The 22512-nt window shown below is 41.0% G+C and overlaps 1 protein-coding gene and 1 long non-coding RNA gene across 7 annotated transcripts in view; one reads left to right on the top strand and one right to left on the bottom strand.

The window, feature by feature from the left end:
* PRKDC (protein kinase, DNA-activated, catalytic subunit) overlaps window positions 1-22512 on the bottom strand; it is a 159669-nt gene that overhangs the window by 11594 nt on the left and 125563 nt on the right. For 4 of the 6 annotated variants that reach the window (XM_038388511.2, XM_043507883.1, XM_043507885.1 and 1 more), the window contains 15 exons: window positions 21622-21810; window positions 20771-20995; window positions 20171-20279; window positions 17936-18047; window positions 15473-15662; window positions 13697-13871; window positions 13385-13575; window positions 10570-10750; window positions 9705-9865; window positions 6365-6576; window positions 4999-5086; window positions 4186-4329; window positions 1818-2019; window positions 1151-1218; window positions 518-738 (listed from right to left, as the gene is read on the bottom strand). In XM_038388511.2, the coding sequence (XP_038244439.1) occupies window positions 518-738; window positions 1151-1218; window positions 1818-2019; window positions 4186-4329; window positions 4999-5086; window positions 6365-6576; window positions 9705-9865; window positions 10570-10750; window positions 13385-13575; window positions 13697-13871; window positions 15473-15662; window positions 17936-18047; window positions 20171-20279; window positions 20771-20995; window positions 21622-21810 (2468 nt within the window). The remainder of the gene's footprint in view (window positions 1-517; window positions 739-1150; window positions 1219-1817; window positions 2020-4185; window positions 4330-4998; window positions 5087-6364; window positions 6577-9704; window positions 9866-10569; window positions 10751-13384; window positions 13576-13696; window positions 13872-15472; window positions 15663-17935; window positions 18048-20170; window positions 20280-20770; window positions 20996-21621; window positions 21811-22512) is intronic. The other 2 variants (XM_038388512.2, XM_043507884.1) reach the window with 2 other exon arrangements.
* Window positions 644-22430, top strand: LOC119850478. The gene is made up of 2 exons (XR_005290878.2): window positions 644-777; window positions 21206-22430. It is a non-coding gene; the product is annotated as an uncharacterized LOC119850478 (long non-coding RNA).

Below are 22512 nucleotides of genomic sequence, written 5' to 3'. Positions count from 1 at the left end.
GAAACAAAAGAAATCATGGATGGGAACAAAACCCTCAGAGTTTAACTGAAGAAGAGGAGCAATATAAACAGAAAGCAGCATGGTCCTCTTGATAGGTCACAAGGCTATAGGTTTTGTTCATGACTCTGGTAAAGATCATTGTCTTGGGCAAGTCTAAAATTTCCTTGTGCCTCAGTTTCCTTATCCTTAAAACAGGATAATAGGATTTACCCAACTCTGGGACATGCTGGGAAGTCTAAATGCAGGAAGTTTTATATAAACTGCTAAGTTATAATTATAAACCCAAATATATTCAGAAAAATAATTGCCAGACCCAGCACTTTCAACAAAGATCTAAAAATATCATGTAAATGGTCTAAAAAAATTTCATATCATATAAAAATTCCCAGAGCCAAGTGCCAAAAATTTTTGCACCAGCATTTGGCACAAAGAAATCCCACCTCCCAGCACAAAGAAGCTTTGTGACTTTTGATCTGAGGATTTTTATCCCTGAATGACAAGACCACAAAGTCCCTACCTAGTTGTCATGGGTATGACTTTGTAAGTTTTTATCTGCATGTTCCTTTGGCTGCAGGCAGCATCTTGGGAAAGGATAATATTCATGACATCAAAGAGCTGCTCAATGCGCTGGTCCTGCCGGAGATCTTCACCACCTTTGACAAGAAAGGGATGTTCCCGCTCGTCACTGCCTCGGATGTTTATACGTTTTGGTTTCCTGATAGACGCCATTACTTTGATCTTGGAGGGAGGGAAAAAAGCAAAACATGTTTGGCACAGGTAAGAGGATGCAATGCCGTAGCATCAGGACTATCACTTAAACTCCTGGGCCTCTTGCATTCTTGTGTACTGTGATCGTGTTGTTCTTGCACCACTAGACTGCTTTATTTTTTGCTAATTTAGAAAAATGTAGATAAATCCATTGCCTCTGCAGAAAATATCCAATTATCCATATGGAACACACTGCAAACTAATATCAATGTGTATTTAATGATGATATTATAATGGCCATCTAATTAATAAGATTAATCTTTTGTGTACTGTTAAGATATCTGCTCATGCACTGCTTCCCTCCCCCCAAAAAACACTATATTGAGCCATGTTTTTACATTAGAAGCCAAAAGGGATATTATCTTTAAAGTTGTTAGCATACCCGTTCATCAAATCCAGAGATTTTTGCATGGTATTCTGGCAATGGTTTACCTTTACCATCATACTGACCTGAAGAAAAAATAAAATAAAGAGGCATACAGTCTTCATTTAAATATTAAAATGTTAGTTAATGATGGCATGCATATTCAGCCTAATATTGCATCTTATTAAACTAGCAGAAAACTAAGATTTTAAAAATGTATATTTAAACTTGCACTGTATTTCATTTTGTCATTCAGTGACATGTATAATTTTTTCACCCATGCCATTAGATTTTGGAACTCTTATTGCTTTCAGAGGGCAGACTTTTTTCAAACTAGAATGCAAATCCATTAGATCTTAGTTTAAAACCTGCTGGGATCCAGGGGTTAGAAGCAACATAAAAGTTCAATGATATTTTTTTAAAAGCAAAGACATTTTAAAATACCACAGCAGTAAATATAGCTAAATCTAGTCTTAAGAAGAGGAGAATCCTGGTAGTTTAAGACAGGAAAGATCCCTCTGATTACCAAGTGCATCCCCCTGCAATGGCAGGATACAGGGCCACAGAGAGGACGCACAAGGTATCAAACTGAGAGGGCTCTTGTTCTTAGCTAAAGAATACTGGAACTTAAGGGTAACTACTATTCTTGTAAGAGTTCACTATCCGTATTGAAATGGTAGCATACCAGGGATCTCCAGTTCGTTCCTCATGGATTCAACTTTGAAGTCACTCATCCAAGGTGAGCATTCTTTCAGATTTCCAGGTTCTTTCAGGTCTTTCATTTTTGAAAGGAGAGAGTGTGCAATTCTACTGAAGTCATCAGCCTTCATATCTAACAGCTTTGAGCCGCCTTTTCCAAAATGATTGTTAAAATCCTTCCCAAAGGTCTGAGGTTGAAATTAATTTACAATAAAGGAATTAAAGTTCACTTCATACATAGCAAGATCACTCTGTGCCTCAGAGGCACAACACTGCATTTTTAGAGAATCAGTTTCATTCTAGTGGGGATTTATTTTTGGAATCCCTGGACACAGTAATTATTAAGACAAGTCCTCTAACTTAAATTTATCATTTTATTTGTCTATAAAGCATTATGAACATCTATCACCCTGTAATAATAAAGAAATAAAATATCAAGGGCATTGCATTCTGACTCCCATGGACACTGTGAAACGAGGATTAGCACAAAAAATTCCCCACTATGGAGGATCTGAGTAATATTCTAAGGAGGCTCAGACAACTGTTAGAGTATTTTTTCTATCATTTATGTTTCAGTTGAAAGGTTTTTTTTGACTTTGAGTCTAGTTTTCTTTCTTGTTTGGTTACTAGATTCATAGATTCTAAGGCCAGAAGGGACCACTCTGGTCATCCAGTCTGACCTCCTGTATAGCACAAGCCATAGAACTTCCTTAAAATAATTCCCAGAGCAGATCTTGTAGAAAAACATCCAACCTTGATTTAAAAATGGTCAGTGATAGAGAAGCCACCACAATCCTGGGTAAATTATTCAAGTGATTAATTACTCTCACTGTTAAAAATTTACACCCTATTTCCCATCTAAACGTCTAGCTTCAACTTCCAGCCATTGGAACGTATTATATCTTTCTCTGCTAGTCTGAAGAGCCCATTATTAAATATTTGTTCCTCATTGCAATCAAGTCACCCTTTAACCGTCTCTTTGTTAAGCTAAACAGATTGAACTCCCTGAGCGTATTGATATAACATCCTTCTTGAATTGTGGGCACCACAACTGGACACAGTATTCCAGCAGCAGTCACACCTGTGCCAAATACAGAGGTAACCACCTCTCTGCTCCTATTTCTGCTTATGTATCACAGGGTCACATTAGCTCTTTTGGCCACATTCACACAGAGCGCTCAAGTTCAGATAATTATCCACCCCAAATCTTATTTCAGTGTCAGAGTCCCCCATCCTGTAAGTATGGCCTACATTCTTTGTTCCCAGATGTATACACTTACATTTAGCCATATTAAATGCTTTTTGGTTAACTAAGTGATCTCTATTACTCTGAATTGGTGACCTGTCCTCTTCATTATTTACCACTCCCCCATTTTTTGTTTCATCTGCAAACTTTATCAAGTGATGGTTTCATATGTTCTTCCAGGTCATTTAGATGTCTCCCTCTCTCACAAGGCTACACCAAATAGAAGATACTATATGAGGAGTGGCCCATTTAAAGATTTGAACACAGATATGTTTATTGTATCACAGTCACTTGGTAAAAGTAGGCTGGGCTGCACAAAAGTAAAACAAGTTCCACTGAAGACAAGATCAGTGTAGTATGTGTGTCGTGCTGCACATTAAAAAGCCTCCTTTCTTTTGTGTGGTCTTGAAATAGATCAGCATATTTTTAATTTTCATCAAAATTAATTAAGGTAGAGAGGACTTGACCTAATAATTAATTGCAATGTCCAGAGATTCCAAACCCAAATCCATTAATCCCATTAGAATGAAACTGCTTCTCTAAAAAGGCAGTGCTGGAAATCATCAGTATGTTTAACATTAAAAAAAGCACATGCTACACACACACAAACTCTTCCTTCTCCATTTCTTTCTCACTAACTGCTCAGATATTTCAGGATTCTCTGCAGAGCCACAGCCATCAACAAGACCCCAACTGAACTGTCCATCTGGTGCCTCTAAATCATTATGATAGGAATAAGAGGCCAGAGTACCACACAAGTACATAGGCAGAAAGCTTTGGGTAGGGACAGAGGCAAATGCACTGGCATGTAAGCAGAGGGGAATGGCTAAACAAGTGTAAACTAATGCCTCAGGTGGGAACATTCTGTATGGCAGAGCAGTCAGGATGTGTCAGCTGAACTGTAATAAAACTAAAGCACCACAGTTATTGATTAATAAGTATTAAAGGCCCCAGTCGTAACTCAGTCATTCATATGAATGAGGGCAGCAGGATTGGGCGAGAACCTCCAATTTGATTGATACTGTCCTTTTTAACTTTCCAGTATACCCTTCTCATCCCATTACACACCAACAGCATTCAACATCATTGCAAGGGATTTCATACATACCTGAATAAATCTCCTTCTGAACAACCCAAGACCTGGAGCCTGTAAATCTCCCAAGTTTCTGTACATTCGTTCATACATTTCCTTAAGGTTATTTTTATTTCTCTGAGTTTTTCCCAACTCATTTTTGACATCCTCAACCCAATCCTGTGAATTCAGAGAGAAGGGGCTGAGGACTGAAGAAAATAAATTTACACACTCCCTCTTTTGTAACCCAGTCAGATGGTATTAGATCTACTGATTATGTGACTTAGAATTTAAAAGTCTGCTATAATCATTTTGGAGCAAGCTGAAAGTTACAGGAATGCTATGTAAAATGCTGTTTCTTACAGTAGTGCCAGGAGGCCAACTGAGTGCAGAGCCCCATTGTGCTAGGCACTGTACAAAGACAGAATAAGATAGTCCCTAACTTAAAGAGTGTAAACTCTAAATATACAAGACAGACATAAGTAGGGTTAAGGAGTATATCATACAAGCAGAAGGAACAATGCAATGATTGCAAACATTATGTTAGTTCTACCATATCTTCTGCTTTTGTTTTGTTATTTAAATCCTTTCAGTGAGGTTATATTAGAAGGAGATTAGATAGGTGAAGTGCTAAAGGGAAGGAGCAAGAAGGGTTAGAGTTAGTGAGGGAAGGGCTAACAGCAGATCAGAACAGGGATAGGAATGTTCAGAGTGAAAATTGCAGAAAGCACTCTGATGACATCATCTGTGGCCATCAATCCCTGCAACTGTTCTCCAGCATCAGTCTGGCTGGCTCCTCTCTGCATAGTCTCTCTCAAAGGCCAGATGGCCGAGGGGTTTCTACTGTACCTTAAAGAGCATCACTGGATTAGAAAGCTGTTCCAGGGCATGAACAAAGTCTTGAATCACTCCTCCTCTGTCTAATTTACTCTTTATCCTGTGAAAGAACAGACCATCAGAATTGGGCAACAAAAGCTGCCATCAGCATATTCTTCTCCGGTCGTCACACAAATACTTTCTATGTGTAAAACCTGAACAAATAAAATTCTATGGGGTTCAGGGAGAAGAGGGACTCGAGGATGAGAATTCTCTCTCTCTCTCCGGCTGCAGAGGTACAGCAGCAGAGCCACTTATTGGCCTCTAATGAACTTAAATCTGTCCGTCTCTCTCTCTCTCTCCAACTTGTTATTTTTTGGTATTTGCTAAGAGTCTGCTGTGAAAATAGCAACATTTTGAACCGGCAGCTCTCTGGTTGGTACAGCAATCAGCATTAACAAGACTGTATACATCCAACACATGCCAGTGAAGCGGCGTGTGGGTTATTTATTCTGAGTAGCACAAGAAGTGTAGACCTTTGCATTCTTGTCTCAAACTAAGATATAATGCAAAAATCATGAGAAAAGACAAAGGGACACATACAATAATAGTAACTTTACAAGGGCTGTGTGATAACCCATATGAGAAAGTTAGGCATTACATGATATTGTAGTCAACTAAAACAGCTCTTGCCCCACCAACAGATGGTGGTGAAAAGCAATGCTAGGGAGACCATGATTGCTCAGGACCCTAGAATAAGGGAGCAGAGTGTTTTATGCAATAAGAGCAGCCTTACAAAAGGAAAGCCTGGGCACTCACCTCACTGCTCTTTTTGATGTACAAGGATAGTTTGTTTAATTAATTAATTAGTTAAATTATTTTTTAATTAACAAGTGTTTTTGCTCGGTTTGTTACATCTGAAAGATTAAAGATGTCAGGGCCTCACTTTCCTCTCTTTGCTAAACGATCTTAGAAAATATTAGCAGACATAAATAGTGATGTAATTGGAGAGTGAGTTGTGGATTTCCCTCAAAAGGAAGGATCCTCACTCTGATTTTGCACCTGAAACTTCATACTTCAAAAGACCAGGAAAAGGCAAAACTTTTTTTTTTATGTTGTTTGTAGTTCATTTTTATAGGGCTGTGGGAGGCTAAGCATAAACAAGGATTGTGGATGCTCAGCACCTCTAAAAATAATCTAGCCATTTATTTAAGTTCCTAACTATGGATGTAGGTGCCTAATTTTAGGCACCCACATTAGAAAAGTTGGCCTAAGTACCCGTTTTTTATGCCTTCGAACCAAACACAGGAGATACCAATATCTAGCTACTATTTTCTATGCTTTTCACAGACTTCTTATTAAAATCTTATAGATTTGTAAGCAACATTTCTAACACCACCTTGCTACAAACTCCTTGTTCTTGTGGCCAGTTGCAGTGTCTTTGAAGGAATAGTTTTCACTGCTGATCAAGAAAGGATAGACGATTGCCTGTGGGTAGTTATTTGCAATCTCTTCCACAGTATGCTGCACAGCTACGGCTTCCTCTTTGTCAAGCACTGCCATCAACTGGCTAATCCAACCAATGAACTGCCAGCAGGGAACTGATGAAATCTGCAAAACACAGACAGTGTTTTCACCTTCTATACATCTTTAAAAATTCAGACTATAAACAAAAGCAAACAAAACTACTCTGCATTCCAAGTTAGCAGGCAGAAACACGTGGAAAAATACACAACGTTAATTAGATTGCACAGAATGTCTCCTGCTGAAGCAATCATTTTCAGTTCTCAATAGGTTTTCATCTGCAAACATTTATGTCTCATTGGCTGACACAAGTGAGGCCCTACACTCAACTTGATGGCATTTCTGTGTCTGGTTGGATGTAACAACATTTGCATGATGCATCTGATCAATTCCAAACTTTCAAGCAATGTTCTAGGCATCAATAGACAGAACCCTACTGATTTTGGGGAAACCTGGAAAACGAGGAGGAAAAAAATGGGGGACACAGAGCTCCTGGTACCAGATTAGCCCAAAATCAGTAGGGTTCAACACAGCAGCTTTAACCAGCTCTGTGTTTGATGGCAGCCATAACACCTTCCTGCATCACAACATACCCCATCTTAGCTCTACCCTTTGCGTCAATGGAATTTAAAATGTTGACACCCTAAATGACTTATCCAAAGAGAAAAGAAAAATAATAAAGGACTCCTGATGAGCAGCTATTGTTTTTGTGGCATCTGTTAGCTAGGACAGACTTCATCCATAATGCTCTAATGGGGAATTCATTATTCTCACAGTTCTTAGGGTGTGTCTATGTCAAGTGGCTACAGCAGGACACCTATGGTGCTGCAGTTGTGCCGTGATAGCCACTGTAGTGTAGATGCTTCCTACATAGACAGAAGGGTATTTTCTGTCAGTGTAGTTAATCCATGAGAGGTGGTAGCTAAGTCAATGGAAGAATTTTTCCATCAACATGCTTGAGTCTATAGTAGGGTTAGGTTGAGCTAACTACGTTGCACAAGGTGCACAATTTTTCATAGCTTTAAGCGATGCAGCTAGGTTGAGCTAAGTTTTAGATGTAGACCAGGTCATAGTCTTCCTGTCTTGGCTTCCCAGATACATTCTCAGCTCAATGGGGACAGCCAAGCTGCGATTCTGTTCCCATGACACCTTCTCAGTATGGCCCTATACCAATGCACTGCCCCCCAGTCTGTAAGCACTAGCATATAAATTCCGTTAAAAAAGCAGTTTTGAAACAAGCCTATGCTAACAATGCAGAAACTATACCGCCATAGCTATGCCAGCATAAACCTATAATGCAGACACAGCCTGCACCGATGGAAGAGGTTTTTCCCAGTGGAGTACGAGCACCACCTTCCTGAAAAAAGGTTTAGTTCTGTCAATGGAAGCATTCTTCCATCAAACACAGCTGCGTCTGCACTGGGGCGGTAGATCAGCACAGCTATGTACATCAGGGGTGTGTGAGAGAACTTTTCAGTGTAGACCAAGCCTAAGACAGGAGCAGTCACGGGGAGGGGGGTGTCACACAGTGGCCTGGCATACCGAGCCCCTGGCATGGAGGAAAAGGGTTACATGGAGTCCTTGAAAGAGGGGATGGAAAGCCTGTGGGGGAAAATGAAGGGATGCAAGGAGCCCCTGGTGTATGCAAAGCACTTAGCTGACAGAAGTAAAGTGTGCAGTCCTCTAGTCCAGTGGTTCTCAACTTCTATCATTGTGGTCCACATTTGCGGCCCCCAAAGTGTTAGCTGGGCTGCAGCTTGAGAACCATAGGGCCCACCCCAACCACACAAACCCCTAAGCTCAACACCCTCCATCCAGAGACCCCTCACAGAGTGGGGCCAGAAGCGGAGAGCTGGGTGTGGGGGCAGGGACCCCGACCCGAGACCCTGCTGTGCGGGACAGGGTGGGCAGCCAGGACCCGGACCCTACACCCCACTGTGCAGGGCCAGGTGCCTGGACCCCACTGTAGGGGGTCAGGCAGAAGCCAGGACCCCAACCCCAGAGCCCGCCGGGACCCCATTGTGCAGGGCCAGGCAGCAGCCAGCTGCCCGGCTGGGGTGCCCGGAGCCCGCCCCATGGCAGGGCAGCTGGGAGCCGGTGGCCTTTAGCAAACAGCTGAGCTTGAGGTTGAGAACAGCTGAAATAAAGGGTCTGGAAATGGCCATAGGGGATGGGCAGGCGGTCACAGCCTGAACCATGCTCATCCCTGCCGGAGGCGACACATAGAAGTGTCTAGTGGGGAGGGACGTGCCCCCCCCATTTCTCTAGACTGACACCCAGAAGCAAGGAGACAGAAGTTCCCCAGCAACAGCATTCTCAGTCATCCCCTTTGCTTCCCCTATCCCATTCCCTCCCCTTTCCTCTCCCCACCCCACCCCCTTTCTTCCCCAGACTGTCCCCTGCCCCATTCCCCCATTCCCATCTCTTCCCCCATCCTATGTCATCCCTCTTCTTTCCCCCCGCCACCCTCTTGCCCCCCCCCCCCCACAGGCACTCACCAGCTGTCCAGAAATGGGACACAGCACATATAGAAGATGACAGTGATGGGCACTATGACACAGGAGGTAGCGTCCTGAAGCTGCCTGCCAGCCTCCGCTGAGGAGAGGGACAGAGGGAGCCTCTTCCCTGCCTGACAGCTAAGCAGAGCTGCGGAGAAATCGGGGGAGCGGGGAGGGGCAATGTCTGCTCAAGCTACACCCACAGCTGATACGGGTTCCCGTGGTCTCTGGATTTTTAGTGCTTGGTCACCAGTGTTAACCAATACCTGACAGTGTGTTCCTGCAGCGTGGGGAGACAGAGACAGGAGGGAGCAGAAGCAGCAGGTCACAGGGGACTGCTTGGCCTTTCCTGCTGGCAGGAGCACTCCAGCAGGGCTGTGAGAGCAGGCTCCCCCTCACCCAGCTCTGGCCCCAGCCCCTGCCTGACCGGAGCAACAAACTTAATTATTCTTAGCACACAGCTGCGGTGCTGGGCCGCAACTGTATGCTAATTGGGCCACAGGTGGCCCACGGGCCATGAATTGAGAACCATTGCTCAAGTCTTACTTCTTCATTAACCAACTCAGTAGTTGACTCAGCAAAAAGTGCAATGCAACAAGTTCCAAACATCCCATTAAACTAACATACAGGATTTACACAATAATCCAAAATTCAATTTGAAATAAAGGGATTCCGTTCACAATCAACTCTGCTGTCCCGGGAATGGAAGTAACTAACCTCTCGTGCCATTAGGCCCAGTGTCTCTGCTGGATACCTTTCTATTATTTGCAGCAGCCTAGGAAATTTTAGCCTGGCATCTCTGGAATTCAGCTTTAAAGCTTTTATCATTTTCTCCACTACAATGGCTGGGAATGTCTGCAGATCCAGAGCACTGACATCTGCCAAGAAACATTAAACAAAAATTATCAGAAACACCATCTTTTTTTCATCCCTTTGATCATCTAAAACATCATCTTTACTTTTAATTGTATTATCTACTTTATTGATGATCTGTAGGGAATTTTAACTTTGTTTGTTACTTTGTTCTGTTTCCCATTTGAAGACTTTTTTGAACTGCACACACCACTAGTATGTGTATTGTTGGACTGTAAGCATTAGCTTTTATCAGGAGGGTGCATCATCACTAGTATCTTGCCTATTTTATACACAGCATTATCGTGATCTGGGAATGAACAAGAGGAGCATCTGCTGGATAGGATGCATATCCCACCAGTAAGATGGAGACCTCATGACTCACTAATGGTGAAACCAGAAGCAGCTGTCAGAAAGAATAAAAAGGATGTAAACAACATCCAAGTTGAGGACAATCTATTTACATTTAAATTCAAGCCATATAACTTTCTGGGATTTCAGGAGCAGAGTGAAGCCTGATGTATTTTAGGTAAAACCTCCACAACAGGAGTTACTCCCTTGGTATTAAACACCACTTGTTATAAATTCTTCCATGTACAAGAATATTTTCTTTTTAAATGGCCCACCTCTAGCCCCTGCATTTGACTGCTCTCTATTGGCACTTTCCCATCTGAAATTTGCATAACAGTAGGATGAGAAGTCCTGACAAATATTTTAATTTCTGACTCACTAGACGAACCTTCTTCCTCTTTACGGAGATGCTTGTCACAGAAATCAACCAAAGTCATGTAAGCATTTATGACTCCTGTAAGGTCTATGTGCTCCATAGAGTGAGACTGCACCTCTTCTTCAGCCTTCCTCACTGCAGTGCTGAAGTACTGGAAAGCCCTCTTGTTCAGACCTGCTATCACCTGAAATTCAACCATAAGTGGAAACCACAACAAGAAGAGTTCAGCAAATAGGTCATGGTGAATATTCAACATATTTAGACTCTTTTTCTATTTGCAAATGAAGACTGAGCACGTATTTGTCAAATACTTTATGTGAATAGTTCTTGATCTGTAGATGATTCTTGGTTGCAGGTATTCAATATTTGAAATTTGAACTGTATTGGATACACAGATCATATGGTATTAGTTCTGTTCCCTGTCTGGATAGGCATAAATCTTAGATTGGGGCTTCCAATGCAAGTCACATTTACTAGTTTAAAATTCACTTTCTATGAACATTCTCTACAATTTGGCATTTCCAAGCCAGTAAACTCATTGAATAGACTACTCGCAAACAGTTAACGTGAAAGAGACAAGCACAATTGAAGAAAATTATTTTTTTTTTTTAGTTTGAATGAATGTTCATGAGAATATGTGGGGGATTTTTGTTTGTTTTGTTAAAAAGCTCTTTGCCCAGATCTAGTTTTAACCTTTATTTATATACAAATTGTGTTTTTTCCTGTTATGAGAACTGAGGCACAATGTGATCATCCCTGATTTCTCTACTACAATGTATTGAATGGAAGAAATCATTTACAAAGCATTTTACAAACAAACTTACCTAAACTCTGTATACAGATTCCATCGTTTACCAATGCTACCAGCTACTTGGCAGAAATGTGCCAGCTGTTTAGCAATATTCAGCAAAACCATCCAACAGTTTGGGAACAGCAAGTGAAAAATACTGTATCCAATATAAACTACACTGTGAATTTTTTTGGGACAGTCCCAGGATATAGTCCTTTTGGCTAGAAGCAGGCAGGAGGATTAATATGATAAAAGGGCATCTCCTTAAAAATCACTTCCTAGAACTGTATTTTGTGATATATCCCATTGTCTTGGAAACGCAACAACTCATGGAAAGCTTGGTTCTCCAGAGCTGTGCTTGTAGCAAAATGATTCATATTACTTAGATAAAAGACCAGAATGCATCCAGGGACAGATGCTTGGCTCAGCAACTTGACTGACCAGGCATCTCAGAGCAGGTAACATTTTGGAGAACAGGGACTTCAGGCAAATTTGAAAAGACTTGGTCTAACTTTTTTAAAATGTTTGATTAATCCCTAGTGGATGGAAACAGAAATGTCATTCTTCTTTCTCCTCCCTACCCCCAACTTCCTTTCTTTCCTTTCCCTCCCTTTTCGTTCTTTCATCTTTTCTATTCTTCCCTTATTTGTTTCAGGGGAGGGAGGGAATCAAAATATAAACAAAAAAACCTACATTGTGAAGTTTATGTAGGCAAAGGGAAATTATTGGACTTGGAATTTGGTCAGGAGACAAGTGTTAACACCCTGAGGTCTTGCAGAAGGTACCATGTTATCTCAGTTTGATGTCTCATCCAGAAGGTAGTATACTGCTCTCTAGTACCATGCTGGGACACTGATTAAATACGGACTCAGGGGGAACAGAATCATCCACAAAATTATGAACACTACTTACTGCAGTATCTTTCTGGAGGTCTCTCAAATAAGTATGATCTTCCTGAGTTTTTAAGGATCACAGCACAAGGTGGTACGGAAGAGATTTCATGCTCACTTTTCAACTGCTCATTATAAAGAACGTTGTCATTTATTCTGTTAGAGTAACTAGCACAATAATTTTTAACTTTATTTATGAAATATTTATACTAATTTTTGTCCTTGTTGTACTGACACTGTTCATTTACAGATTGTACTTGCTCCTGGAGAGACAAATAAGACTGTTTGTTCATTCTGACTGTAGTTACTCCTAAGGCTCTTAATAGAGAGCAGCTATCAAGCTCAACAGATATAAATTGATATATGCAGTTTAACTCTCCATTTGGCTTCCTTTGAAAGACATAAGTTCAGTTCCAGGGCATCCTGAACAATTCTCAATACATACATTTGAAGATCTGGTAGGATCTCCAATTGCGTGCTTTTTATACTGTACTCCTGCTCAATTAAGGCAAAGGACAATGGGACAATTTTTACTTTTTTCTACTCCTCGCTATGGTTGATCATTAAAATAACTAAACAATCATTAAAATAAATAGAAAATTAGCTATATTAATATTAGGAATTGACTATCTTCATGGGAGGTTCATGTGACCAGCCCTGCCTGATGTTAGCATGGATATCAAAGAGCACCACGCATCCAACTATGAGGCTGGTCTCTGCTCCCACACCCTTCTTGCCCTTGTGTATGCACATGCTCTTGGACAGACTTCCTTCCTCTATACAAGATGTCAGTAGGGACAAACACTAGCACAATCATGGAGGCTCTGGACAGAGCAGATTCAAAACCTGCTTCCACAAGTTTTTCTTTACCATCTTGGTGGGAGTTTGGGGCATGGAACCTCCTCTCCAGCAATGAATGGGTGGGGACTGTCCAGGGGCACAAGCCCATGACTGACTAAGCAGCTGCAGCACTACTCTCACAGCTGCAGCTCATAGGAGGAATCAGTGCTATCAGCAGAGAGTACTAGCATGGGTTTACTATAGTAACATGGGCTTAATATAATTGAGTTAATGAAGTACATAACAAAATTAGCCATCAATAATAATATGTAAGAAGCTCCTTTCCCTTCTCATTTACCTTCTCAGAGTTTTCAGGGCTCTCTCCCGAAAGCATCACGACTTTCCTAGCTTTTTCTTCCTCCATTTTTTCAAGACATCTTGGATCTTTGCTAAGGGCACTGGCCAAAATATGGTAAGTGGTACCCAACAGAAGATTTTGGTTGCGGAAGGCCACTATGTTCTTACTCAGGTAGTCAGTTTTGCTCTCATCTGTTGGAAATCAGAAATAAAGTTGGTAATTTGACAGTAAAATGGATTCCCATTACAAACAGGAAGAGAATCCATAGCATAGGTTCTGCATCAATGGAGTCTGAATAGATAACATTATTACCCAGTAAAGAGATGGTTTTCAACACAGTAAGCATTTGTTCAGGACTATTCTGGCTCTGACTGCGACTATGGCTAAAGCGGCAATAGCTGTGATTCCATCTCAAGAGCCAGTCTTCTCTGGTTTTAGACTCTCTGTGCAGATCCTTCAGAAGCTTCATGGCAACTGAGAAGCTGTTCTACATTAACAGATCAAAATGGGAATTTTCAATAATGCATTAGAAGAAGGGGAAATAAAAAGCTACCGTTTGCAGCAAATGAAGAGATCCAGGGATTTTGCAAGAGCCATTACAGGATTCACAAAGTATAACAGGAAAGGTCCTGGGAATTCCAGCAAAGTGTGAGGGGCACCACTGCCCATTGGGCTGGGTGTGAAAAACAGGCTTGCACTAATGGAAATATTTGATAAAAATAAAAAAAATACAAAAAATCTAGCTTCAGTCATTTGTAACTCAAATCCTACTTAAAATACAGAGGTCAACATGTCAACTTTTTCCACCTTGATAGTCTGGTCTCTACATTAGGTCTCTACATCTATCTTTAGACCCATTAATAAGTGGTTTGACTTTCAGGGGTACTGAGTACCCATAACTCCCACTGATCTCAATGGAGACTTCGGGTATTCAGCACCTCCAAGGGACAGGTCACTTAGGGTTAGATTCAGAAAGGGATTTAGGTGCCTAACTTCCACTTTTGGTGCCTAAATCCCAAGATCAGACACCACTAGCATTAAAACTCCCACAGCTCAGCTGAATCCTGTAGATGTTTAACTCACTTGGTGTGTAATTTTTTGCAGTACAAGTTACCTAGGCACCTATGTTTCTGCTCTGTATGGGAGCCTCTGCTCCATTCTAGACATCTGGACACCTAAGTCCCAATGTGATGCACAACCCGGGAAAACACAGCTGTTCCTCCACCTGACTTGCACACTGGGCCTGAGCTGGTAAGCAGGTAAGCTTGCCTGTTGGATTTGGCCCCACAGGTAAGCTCACACAAAACAGACAATGGGATTTAGCTCAGTCCTTATGATACTCATGTGGAACATGGAAAATCCCAGTTCAAGGGATCAGCAAGTGAGGGCCCCAATCACTAGATACGGAATATTCTGATGTGGCCCTCCCTCAGTCTCTCCTGTAGAAGCAATTCCATTGTGGATAAATAATTGAAGAGTCGTTAGTCCAGAGCAAAAGAGAGCCTGGTGGTTTGAAAACTCACCCAGGATGTGGGAGGCCCAGGATCCCTGCTCTAATGACTAATTATTTTTCCAGAGAGGAAAAGCTTCCAAAGGAAAGACAGAGTCCCACATAACAATATCCCATAGCCCAATGGTTAGGGCACTTGCCTGCTGGTGGTGGCAGATCCCTGTTCAGATCCCTTACTAGAGCATAAGATAAAAATAGAAATATAAATACATGAAATTAAAAAACTTTAAAATGTGATACATTATGCTACTTACATACGCCCCCCACAGGCCCACAACTATAACATTTCTAATGCTTTGTTTATTTGTTCTGGAAAATATCAGGAACATCTGGTGAACGAAAAGAGCCTTTGGGCACATTTCCTGAAATTGCACATTTCAGAAAAGTTGTTAATTAACAGCCGTCATCTACAATTCTGTAGAAAAAGAACCAGGCTTCCTCAGGCATTCAAGAACATACTGTGGGGGGAAATCCCTGCATTGGCAGCAGCATAACCTGGACAACCTAATCTATTTCCTCCTGTTCTAATAGCTATGATTGTCTGATGAATTAAGTGCTATCAGACAGTGCAGAGTCACCTGTTTCCTGGCACTCTCTATCATCTTCATTTTCATGTTAAATTTGCAGCTTCTAATCATTGAATGAATGTCTTCTTCCTGCATATCTACTTCCATTTTGTCACCAACATCTCCCCTTCCATCCACCTCCATACTATCATCAGCCTGGATGTTAGGCATTTTCTCCTGAATTTTTCCAAGAAAGAAACACCTGCACAATGGTGAAAGGAAACATAAGACATTAACATACAGTGAGAAGCACACAGGTGATTTTAATCCTTCCTCTCCTTGATCTATATTCAATGCTACCATATTTCCCACTGGTAAATATGGCTAAACAGCTTCAGTCACTGACTGATGTCACTATTATTTGTGATCGTGATCCTCTTCAGTAAGGAGTAGGCATATTCAATTAATAGAATTAATAGTCACAACTAGGGTGGATTGATGTAATGAATAGCCCTCTGTCTTGAAATGGTGTCCCTTACAAATATTTCATTTTTTAATCCTGGCTGTGGGGTTAGATTTTTATTGGAGACTACAGAGTTTAGGTGCTAGAAAATGTCCATTATTACATTTTTCTAGAATACTACCCCAAATGTACCAAGACAAAGCCCTTGCTCTAATGTTAGCATAACTGTAAGGAACATGTATACTGGCTTATAAAATATAAATGCCAGCTAGAGCTGACTGAAACTTGGGATTTCCAGTTCATGGAAAATTTCAGTATTTCAAAGAGCAGTGGTGAAGCTGACAAGAATCATGCCAATTTCAATCAGCAGCTGCCAAGATTCCCAGGGTCCAGGGCAGCCCCACTATGTTCACAGTCCTGACACTGGGGGCCGCAGAGCTTCCAGACATGTAGGCCTGCTGGCTCCAAGTCTTTCAAGTGGGTGGGTCCTGGGAGCCTGTTGACATGGGAGCAGTCTGCATGGTGGGGCTGCCCAACGCCAGGGACCCTAGAAGCCCAGGTTCCCCAGCATAAAACCAAGCCTGCCATGAAACCAAGCAGAGTTCCCTCGGAAACCTGCCTGTGATTCAATTGAAGTTTATCGAACCAGAGATGCTTCTGTAACACACTTCAGGTTCAATAAATCAGCATTTCCCAATGAAACTCCATTTCACTGGAAAAATCCTTACCAGCTCTAGCACTAGCCTATATTTCATGTCAAACTTTGACCCAACTGCAAACCTTATTTAGGTTTGCACAAGTGCCCTTTGAGATTGGTATTACAGTAGTGCCCTGAAACTCCAGTCACTATCAAGGGACCCACTGAGATATCCTTATTCACAGTGACTATTACCTTACTCCATAAGTAGGCCCATCAACTTCAATGGGACTGCTTACCATGTAAACTGTTATTCAATGGGAGTCTGGGTATCACAGTCTAGTTCTGTGCTAGGTGCTGTGTAAACACCATAGAAATACAGTCCCTGTCCCAAGGAACCTTATAATCTAATTTAAGAGAAGACACAAGTGAGTATCTTAAAAGCCCACAGCAAGCTTTCAGCAGTTTGTCAACTCTCCAAAGCTTGTAAGTTTTGGGGCTTTCCCAAAGGATAAAGCATGAAATGTGTTTTGGTTCACCTCTAACCTAGAGTAAGCTCCTCTGCACATGAGGTTTTGGCTCCTGGCTGAACGAACACTGCTGAGACTCCATAATCAGCAAATTTTAAGGAGCTTATTTGGCTCAGAGAGAGCTAATGATGAAGCTGAGGAAAGGAGAGTGATCTGAAGTTGCACTGAGAGAAAGGAGAGGATGTGGAGCAATATTATGGGGAGGAGAAAGAAATTAAAAGGTTAGAGAAAGCATCTGAGCCTCTTGAGAGCTTGTCTAAATAAAGTCTCTCAAGGGTCAGCCATTTCAGGTAACTGTTGCACAGTAGAAGTTTTGGTTATAGTAATAGTTAAAGACAGTCACATAAATACCTGAAGAACATGGTGATGACTGGGGTTGGGTTCTTTGTATAAAACCTTGTTAAAACTTCTAGCTGTTTAAAGACATCCGGTAATTGAGAGTCCATTATTGTGACTTTTACTCATGTTGAGGGGCACTTAGTGAGTAGCCCCAATATGATAAATGTGACTATTCACCCATGTACTCCTCAACATATGCAAGGATTGAAGAATTGGGCCAAGGATGGATAGATGGCAAAATCTTAATTTATAATCCTTATAGCGTACCTAGCTATTGATGGGATGACAAGCAATTTTAAACTTTAGGCTATTGGTCTAATCTGCTAACTACACTATTTATATGAAAACATCCTCTTATCCACCTATGCACCCCGTCTGCCCTTTGCTCCTCTCCATATCTTAGTAATATGAAAACAATTTGTTCCATCTGAAAGGCAAGACACAATAGTACTTAGAAATCACCAAGTGCTGGATTCCAACCAAAAATTTCTACAAGCAACATGAGAAATACAGCAAGCTTAACTAACATGTAGAATCATAGTTAACAGACAAATAGCTCATCTTACCGGTTTGTAATAATGTCATCCCAGATGTTCATGGGGTCCATTTTATCATCTGGATATCTGCTTGTCCAAATTCTGAGAAGTCTCTTAAGGGAAGCCTGAGAAGCTAAACTGCCTAAAATCAATTAAAAATACTTTAAGAAAAGGCTGCATGGAGGTAATGTGAAAACGTAGGGGGTCAAACCATAATGTTTAGAATGAGAAAAGCACAGATTGAGTTTCATTATAGTAACTGCGGGCTGCTGCTGTGTCACTCAAATTTCCCGACTCCTATTAAATGCATCGTCTGGTGTTCATTATACTATTTTCTAGATATTGCTGTATCTCAACTACTACAGAGTAAAGAAACTAAAAGGGGCAATTATCATCACTGGAAAAGAATGACAGTTATTACCAGTATTCCTCATAGGAGTATAGTGGAATACAAAGGTACAATTGTTAACTAGAGTTTTGTACTAAGCTGATAAGATGCAAGTAACTTTATATTTTATGCCTAAAATGGCAGATATTAATGGAACACATGATCCATCTATGCTGTTCACTACTATCTGGCGGATGTAATTGCAGAACCATTGGCCATTATCTTTGAAAACTCATGGCAACCGGGGGAGGTTCCAGATGACTGGAAAAAGGCTAATGTAGTGCCCATCTTTTAAAAAGGGAAGGAGGAAGATCTGGAGAACTACAGGTCAGTCAGCCTCACCTCAGTCCCTGGAAAAATCATGGAGAAGGTCCTCAAGGAATCAATTCTGAAGCACTTAGAGGAGAGGAAAGTGATGAGATAACTGGCTCTGTGGATGAGGGAAAAGCAGTGGACATGTTGTTCCTTGACTTTAACTTGCTGGCAAGAACACTGTGGGAGACTGTATCAAAAGTTTTGATAAAGTAGTATGGGCTGGATGAATGGACTATAAGATGGATAGAAAGCTGGCTAGTTTGTTGGGCTCAACTGGTAGTGATCAATGGCTCCATGTCTAGCTGGCAGCCAGTATCAAGCGGAGTGCTCCAAGGGTCGGTCCTGGGGCCGGTTTTGTTCAATATCTTCATTAATGATCTGGAGGATGGCGTGGATTGCACCCTCAGTAAGTTTGCAGATGACACTAAACTCGGAGGAATGGTAGATACACTGAAGGATAGGGATAGGAAACAGAGGGACCTAAGCAAATTAGAAGATTGGGCCAAAAGAAATCTGATAAGGTTCAACAAGGACAAATGCAGAGTCCTGCACTTAGGACGGAAGAATCCCATGCACCGCTACAGACTAGGGACCAAATGGCTAGGCAGCAGTTCTGCAGAAAAGAACCTAGAGGTTACAGTGGACAAGAAGCTGGATACGAGTGTGCCCTTGTTGCCAAGAAGGCTAACGGTGTTCTGGGCTGTATAAATAGGGGCACTGCCAGCAAATCAAGGGACGTGATTGTTCCCCTCTATTCGACAAAGGTGAGGCCTCATCTGGAGTACTGTGTTCAGTTTTGGGCCCCAAGCTACAAGAATGTGGAAAAACTGGAAAGCGTCCAGCAGAGGGCAACAAAAGTGATTAGGGGACTGGAACACATGACTTATGAGGAGAGGCTGAGAGAACTGGGATTGTTTAGTCTGCAGAAGAGAAGAATGAGGGGGGATTTGATAGCTGCTTTCAACTACCTGAAAGGGGGTTCCAAAGAGGATGGATCTAGACTGTTCAGAGTGGTACCAGATGACAGAACAAGGAGTAATGGTCTCAAGTTGCAGTGGGGGAGGTTTAGATTGGATATTAGGAAAAAAAAATTCACTAGGAGGGTGGTGAATCACTGGAATACATTACCTGGGGAAGCGGTGGAATCTTCTTCCTTTGAGGTTTTTAAGGACAGGCTTGACAAAGCCCTGGCTGGGATGATTTAGTTGGGGATTGGTCCTGCTTTGAGCAGGGGGTTGGACTAGATGACCTCCTGAGGTCCCTTCCAACCCTGATATTCTACGATTCTATGATCAAACTAGTCTAAAACTAATCATATGTAATTTTAAAGAAATAATTGGTATTTTAAATCATGCAAGGATTTTATGGCAAGGACTAGAAAGATTAAAACATAACATAGCTGATGACCCTTTTTAAAAGTATCTTCACTGTATCAGACACAGATTCAAAGTCTTTTGACATGTGAAAATAACTACACTCACTCTTTCCAAAAATAAAAAGCTCAATGCCACAATGTATATACACAAAATAAGAGAAAAATACTGAGGGGAAAAATATCTTACTTGGTTTGCTTATAAAACTGATGAATTCCTGTATTTCTGTTAAAGCTTGGACAGACTGCAGCTTTGTTAGTCGACTTTGGTGTAACAGAGTATCAATACTGGAATAGTTCTAGGAGAGGGAAAATGGTTTTAAGTGATTTCTTATGTTTTTATTTAAAGCACTGTAGAGCAGATAAATAACCGATCCTTCTATGTGCTATACTCAACTAGATTGTGATTCATATCATCCTGCATAAAACCAACCAGTATCAGTTTACACTAGTTAGAGGTTTTCAAAATGACACATCAGTGAACTAGGCTGAATAAACTCAGTGTGATATACTGGAGAAGAGTAGGGGACGGAGTGAATGAACTGAAAGAAAGGAGCAAGACACCCCCAAAATAGGACAGGCATGTTGCATTGGATGGCTGTTTCCATTTCTTTAGTTCCTGAGGTGAAATCCTGACCCTAGGGAAGTCAACGAAAGTTTTGCCATTCACTTCAAGGGGGTCAAGATTCCATCCTTTATATTTTTATCTTGAAGGAATGTTCCAGTAGCAGCTGCACTTGACATGACTTCCTACAGAGAATCACAGCAGACATGTCAGCAGCTTTGTTACCTGCATGAAGGCCTGCATGCCACTGCTGATGTAATATCTGGCTCTGTCAAAGTCATCCTGCAAGATGTAGAGAAGACTCAGCTCTTGGCTGTAATACATTTCTATAAGGGCTTTCCTCTGTTCTATCTTCATAGCCTCATCAATGAAGGTCAGCAAGGACTGGTCATTGCCCCCACGGAGCAGTAACTTCAACTTACTCCGTATTATATATGGCAGATAGGTTTCCTACAGAGGAAAAAAGTAAAGTCTCTTTACTCCTAGGGCAGGATATTGTATAATCACTTCTGCAATCTGTTGCTGGTGATGTAGAACCATATGCAAGACATATAGGGGCCTTGTTCCATCTGCTACAGGCCTAAAGATTTTCAATTTAGGAAAAGTAACATATTTCACCAAATGTAATTATACTTTTCAGTGTTTCTTAACCTTTTTCAGACTGACTCCCATCAACCAACAAGTCATATAGCACCCTCTTCTGGTGGGCTCATGCAGTTGTACAGGTACTGGTGCTTTGCATTTATCAGCTTCAAGATAAATTCTGCGTGACCCTCCAAATACAGGAGGAGGAGAAAAATAAATGACAGAGCATGAAGAGAACAATGTGACAAGGCTGGAGCCATTTTCTCAGTCATGGGACTAAAGGGCAACTTGAGACTACAGAATAGCAAAAAATATTTACTTTAATTATTGTTGATTGTACTTTTTTATAAGAAAACTCATCTAAGTTGTACAAAATACCTTTGTGATCAAGTCACTTTACCTCTATCCCTAATCAAGGCACCGCAGTAATGGCCCCTGCACAAATGCAATCAGTGTGATATCAAATCTAATCTAGCAATGATTTCACAAACCTGATAAAATGGATCACTCCACGTTTTGTTTAGGTCTGGAGGTTGTCCGCTATCAATATTAACAGTGGAACAATACTCCAGTGACTTCCACTCTGTCAGATGGTTGTAGCACTCAAGAGATGCAAGTTCCCAGAAATCCTTTTCTGCTTCAGTAGGCTCACCATCCGACCAGTCTTGTTTAGAGAGAGCCTAGAAAAGGAATGTCAGATGAAAAAAAAAACAAGTAGGTTCTTAGCTGCAATATTACGATCTTTTTACTACTCTAGCTGAACACCTTCAGGAAAACCTATATATAATGTTTTCACTGTTGCATGACAATATTTTTTTATTCCTTTATCAGCACTTGTGTTTAATCAACAAATAGGACCAAAGAAAATGTTCCAAAGAATTCTTCAAAATTTAAGCCAGTCACACCTTTAATATATAAAACTCAGTTCAGATGGGAGCTTCAGTCAACCTGCATTTGTAAAGAGCTGCATTTTTCCACCTTTCATTTAGACACAAACATTCTGTAGCTAAATCACTTCTACACACATTTTTTATCGATCATCAACTTGTGAACACAAATAGAACTTACATGTGCAGACCATAGGCACTTAATTTGCACTCTCTAATGCTCTTTTGTATGTATTGAAATTATATTGATTTATGCCTGTGAAGTTGTGTGACACTAATGGAGATACTTGAAAATTTGGCTCAATAAGCACTGTCTATTATGAACTGTTATTTATATTGCATTTGACCAAGTATCTTTTATGGTTCTTGAATTATATAAAAAAGTGAACTAAATAAAAGAACGTTTAAAGCAACACGCTGTCTCAGAATTATTATTTTGATGGAAGTAAAAAAAGGGGTCTTGTAAAAAAACTACATGACAGTTTATTTCCTCTC

Source organism: Dermochelys coriacea, chromosome 2 (genome assembly GCF_009764565.3).
Source record: "Dermochelys coriacea isolate rDerCor1 chromosome 2, rDerCor1.pri.v4, whole genome shotgun sequence".
In the NCBI taxonomy this organism is placed as follows: Eukaryota; Metazoa; Chordata; order Testudines; family Dermochelyidae; genus Dermochelys; species Dermochelys coriacea.
This window is presented reverse-complemented; position numbering and strand designations above follow the sequence as displayed.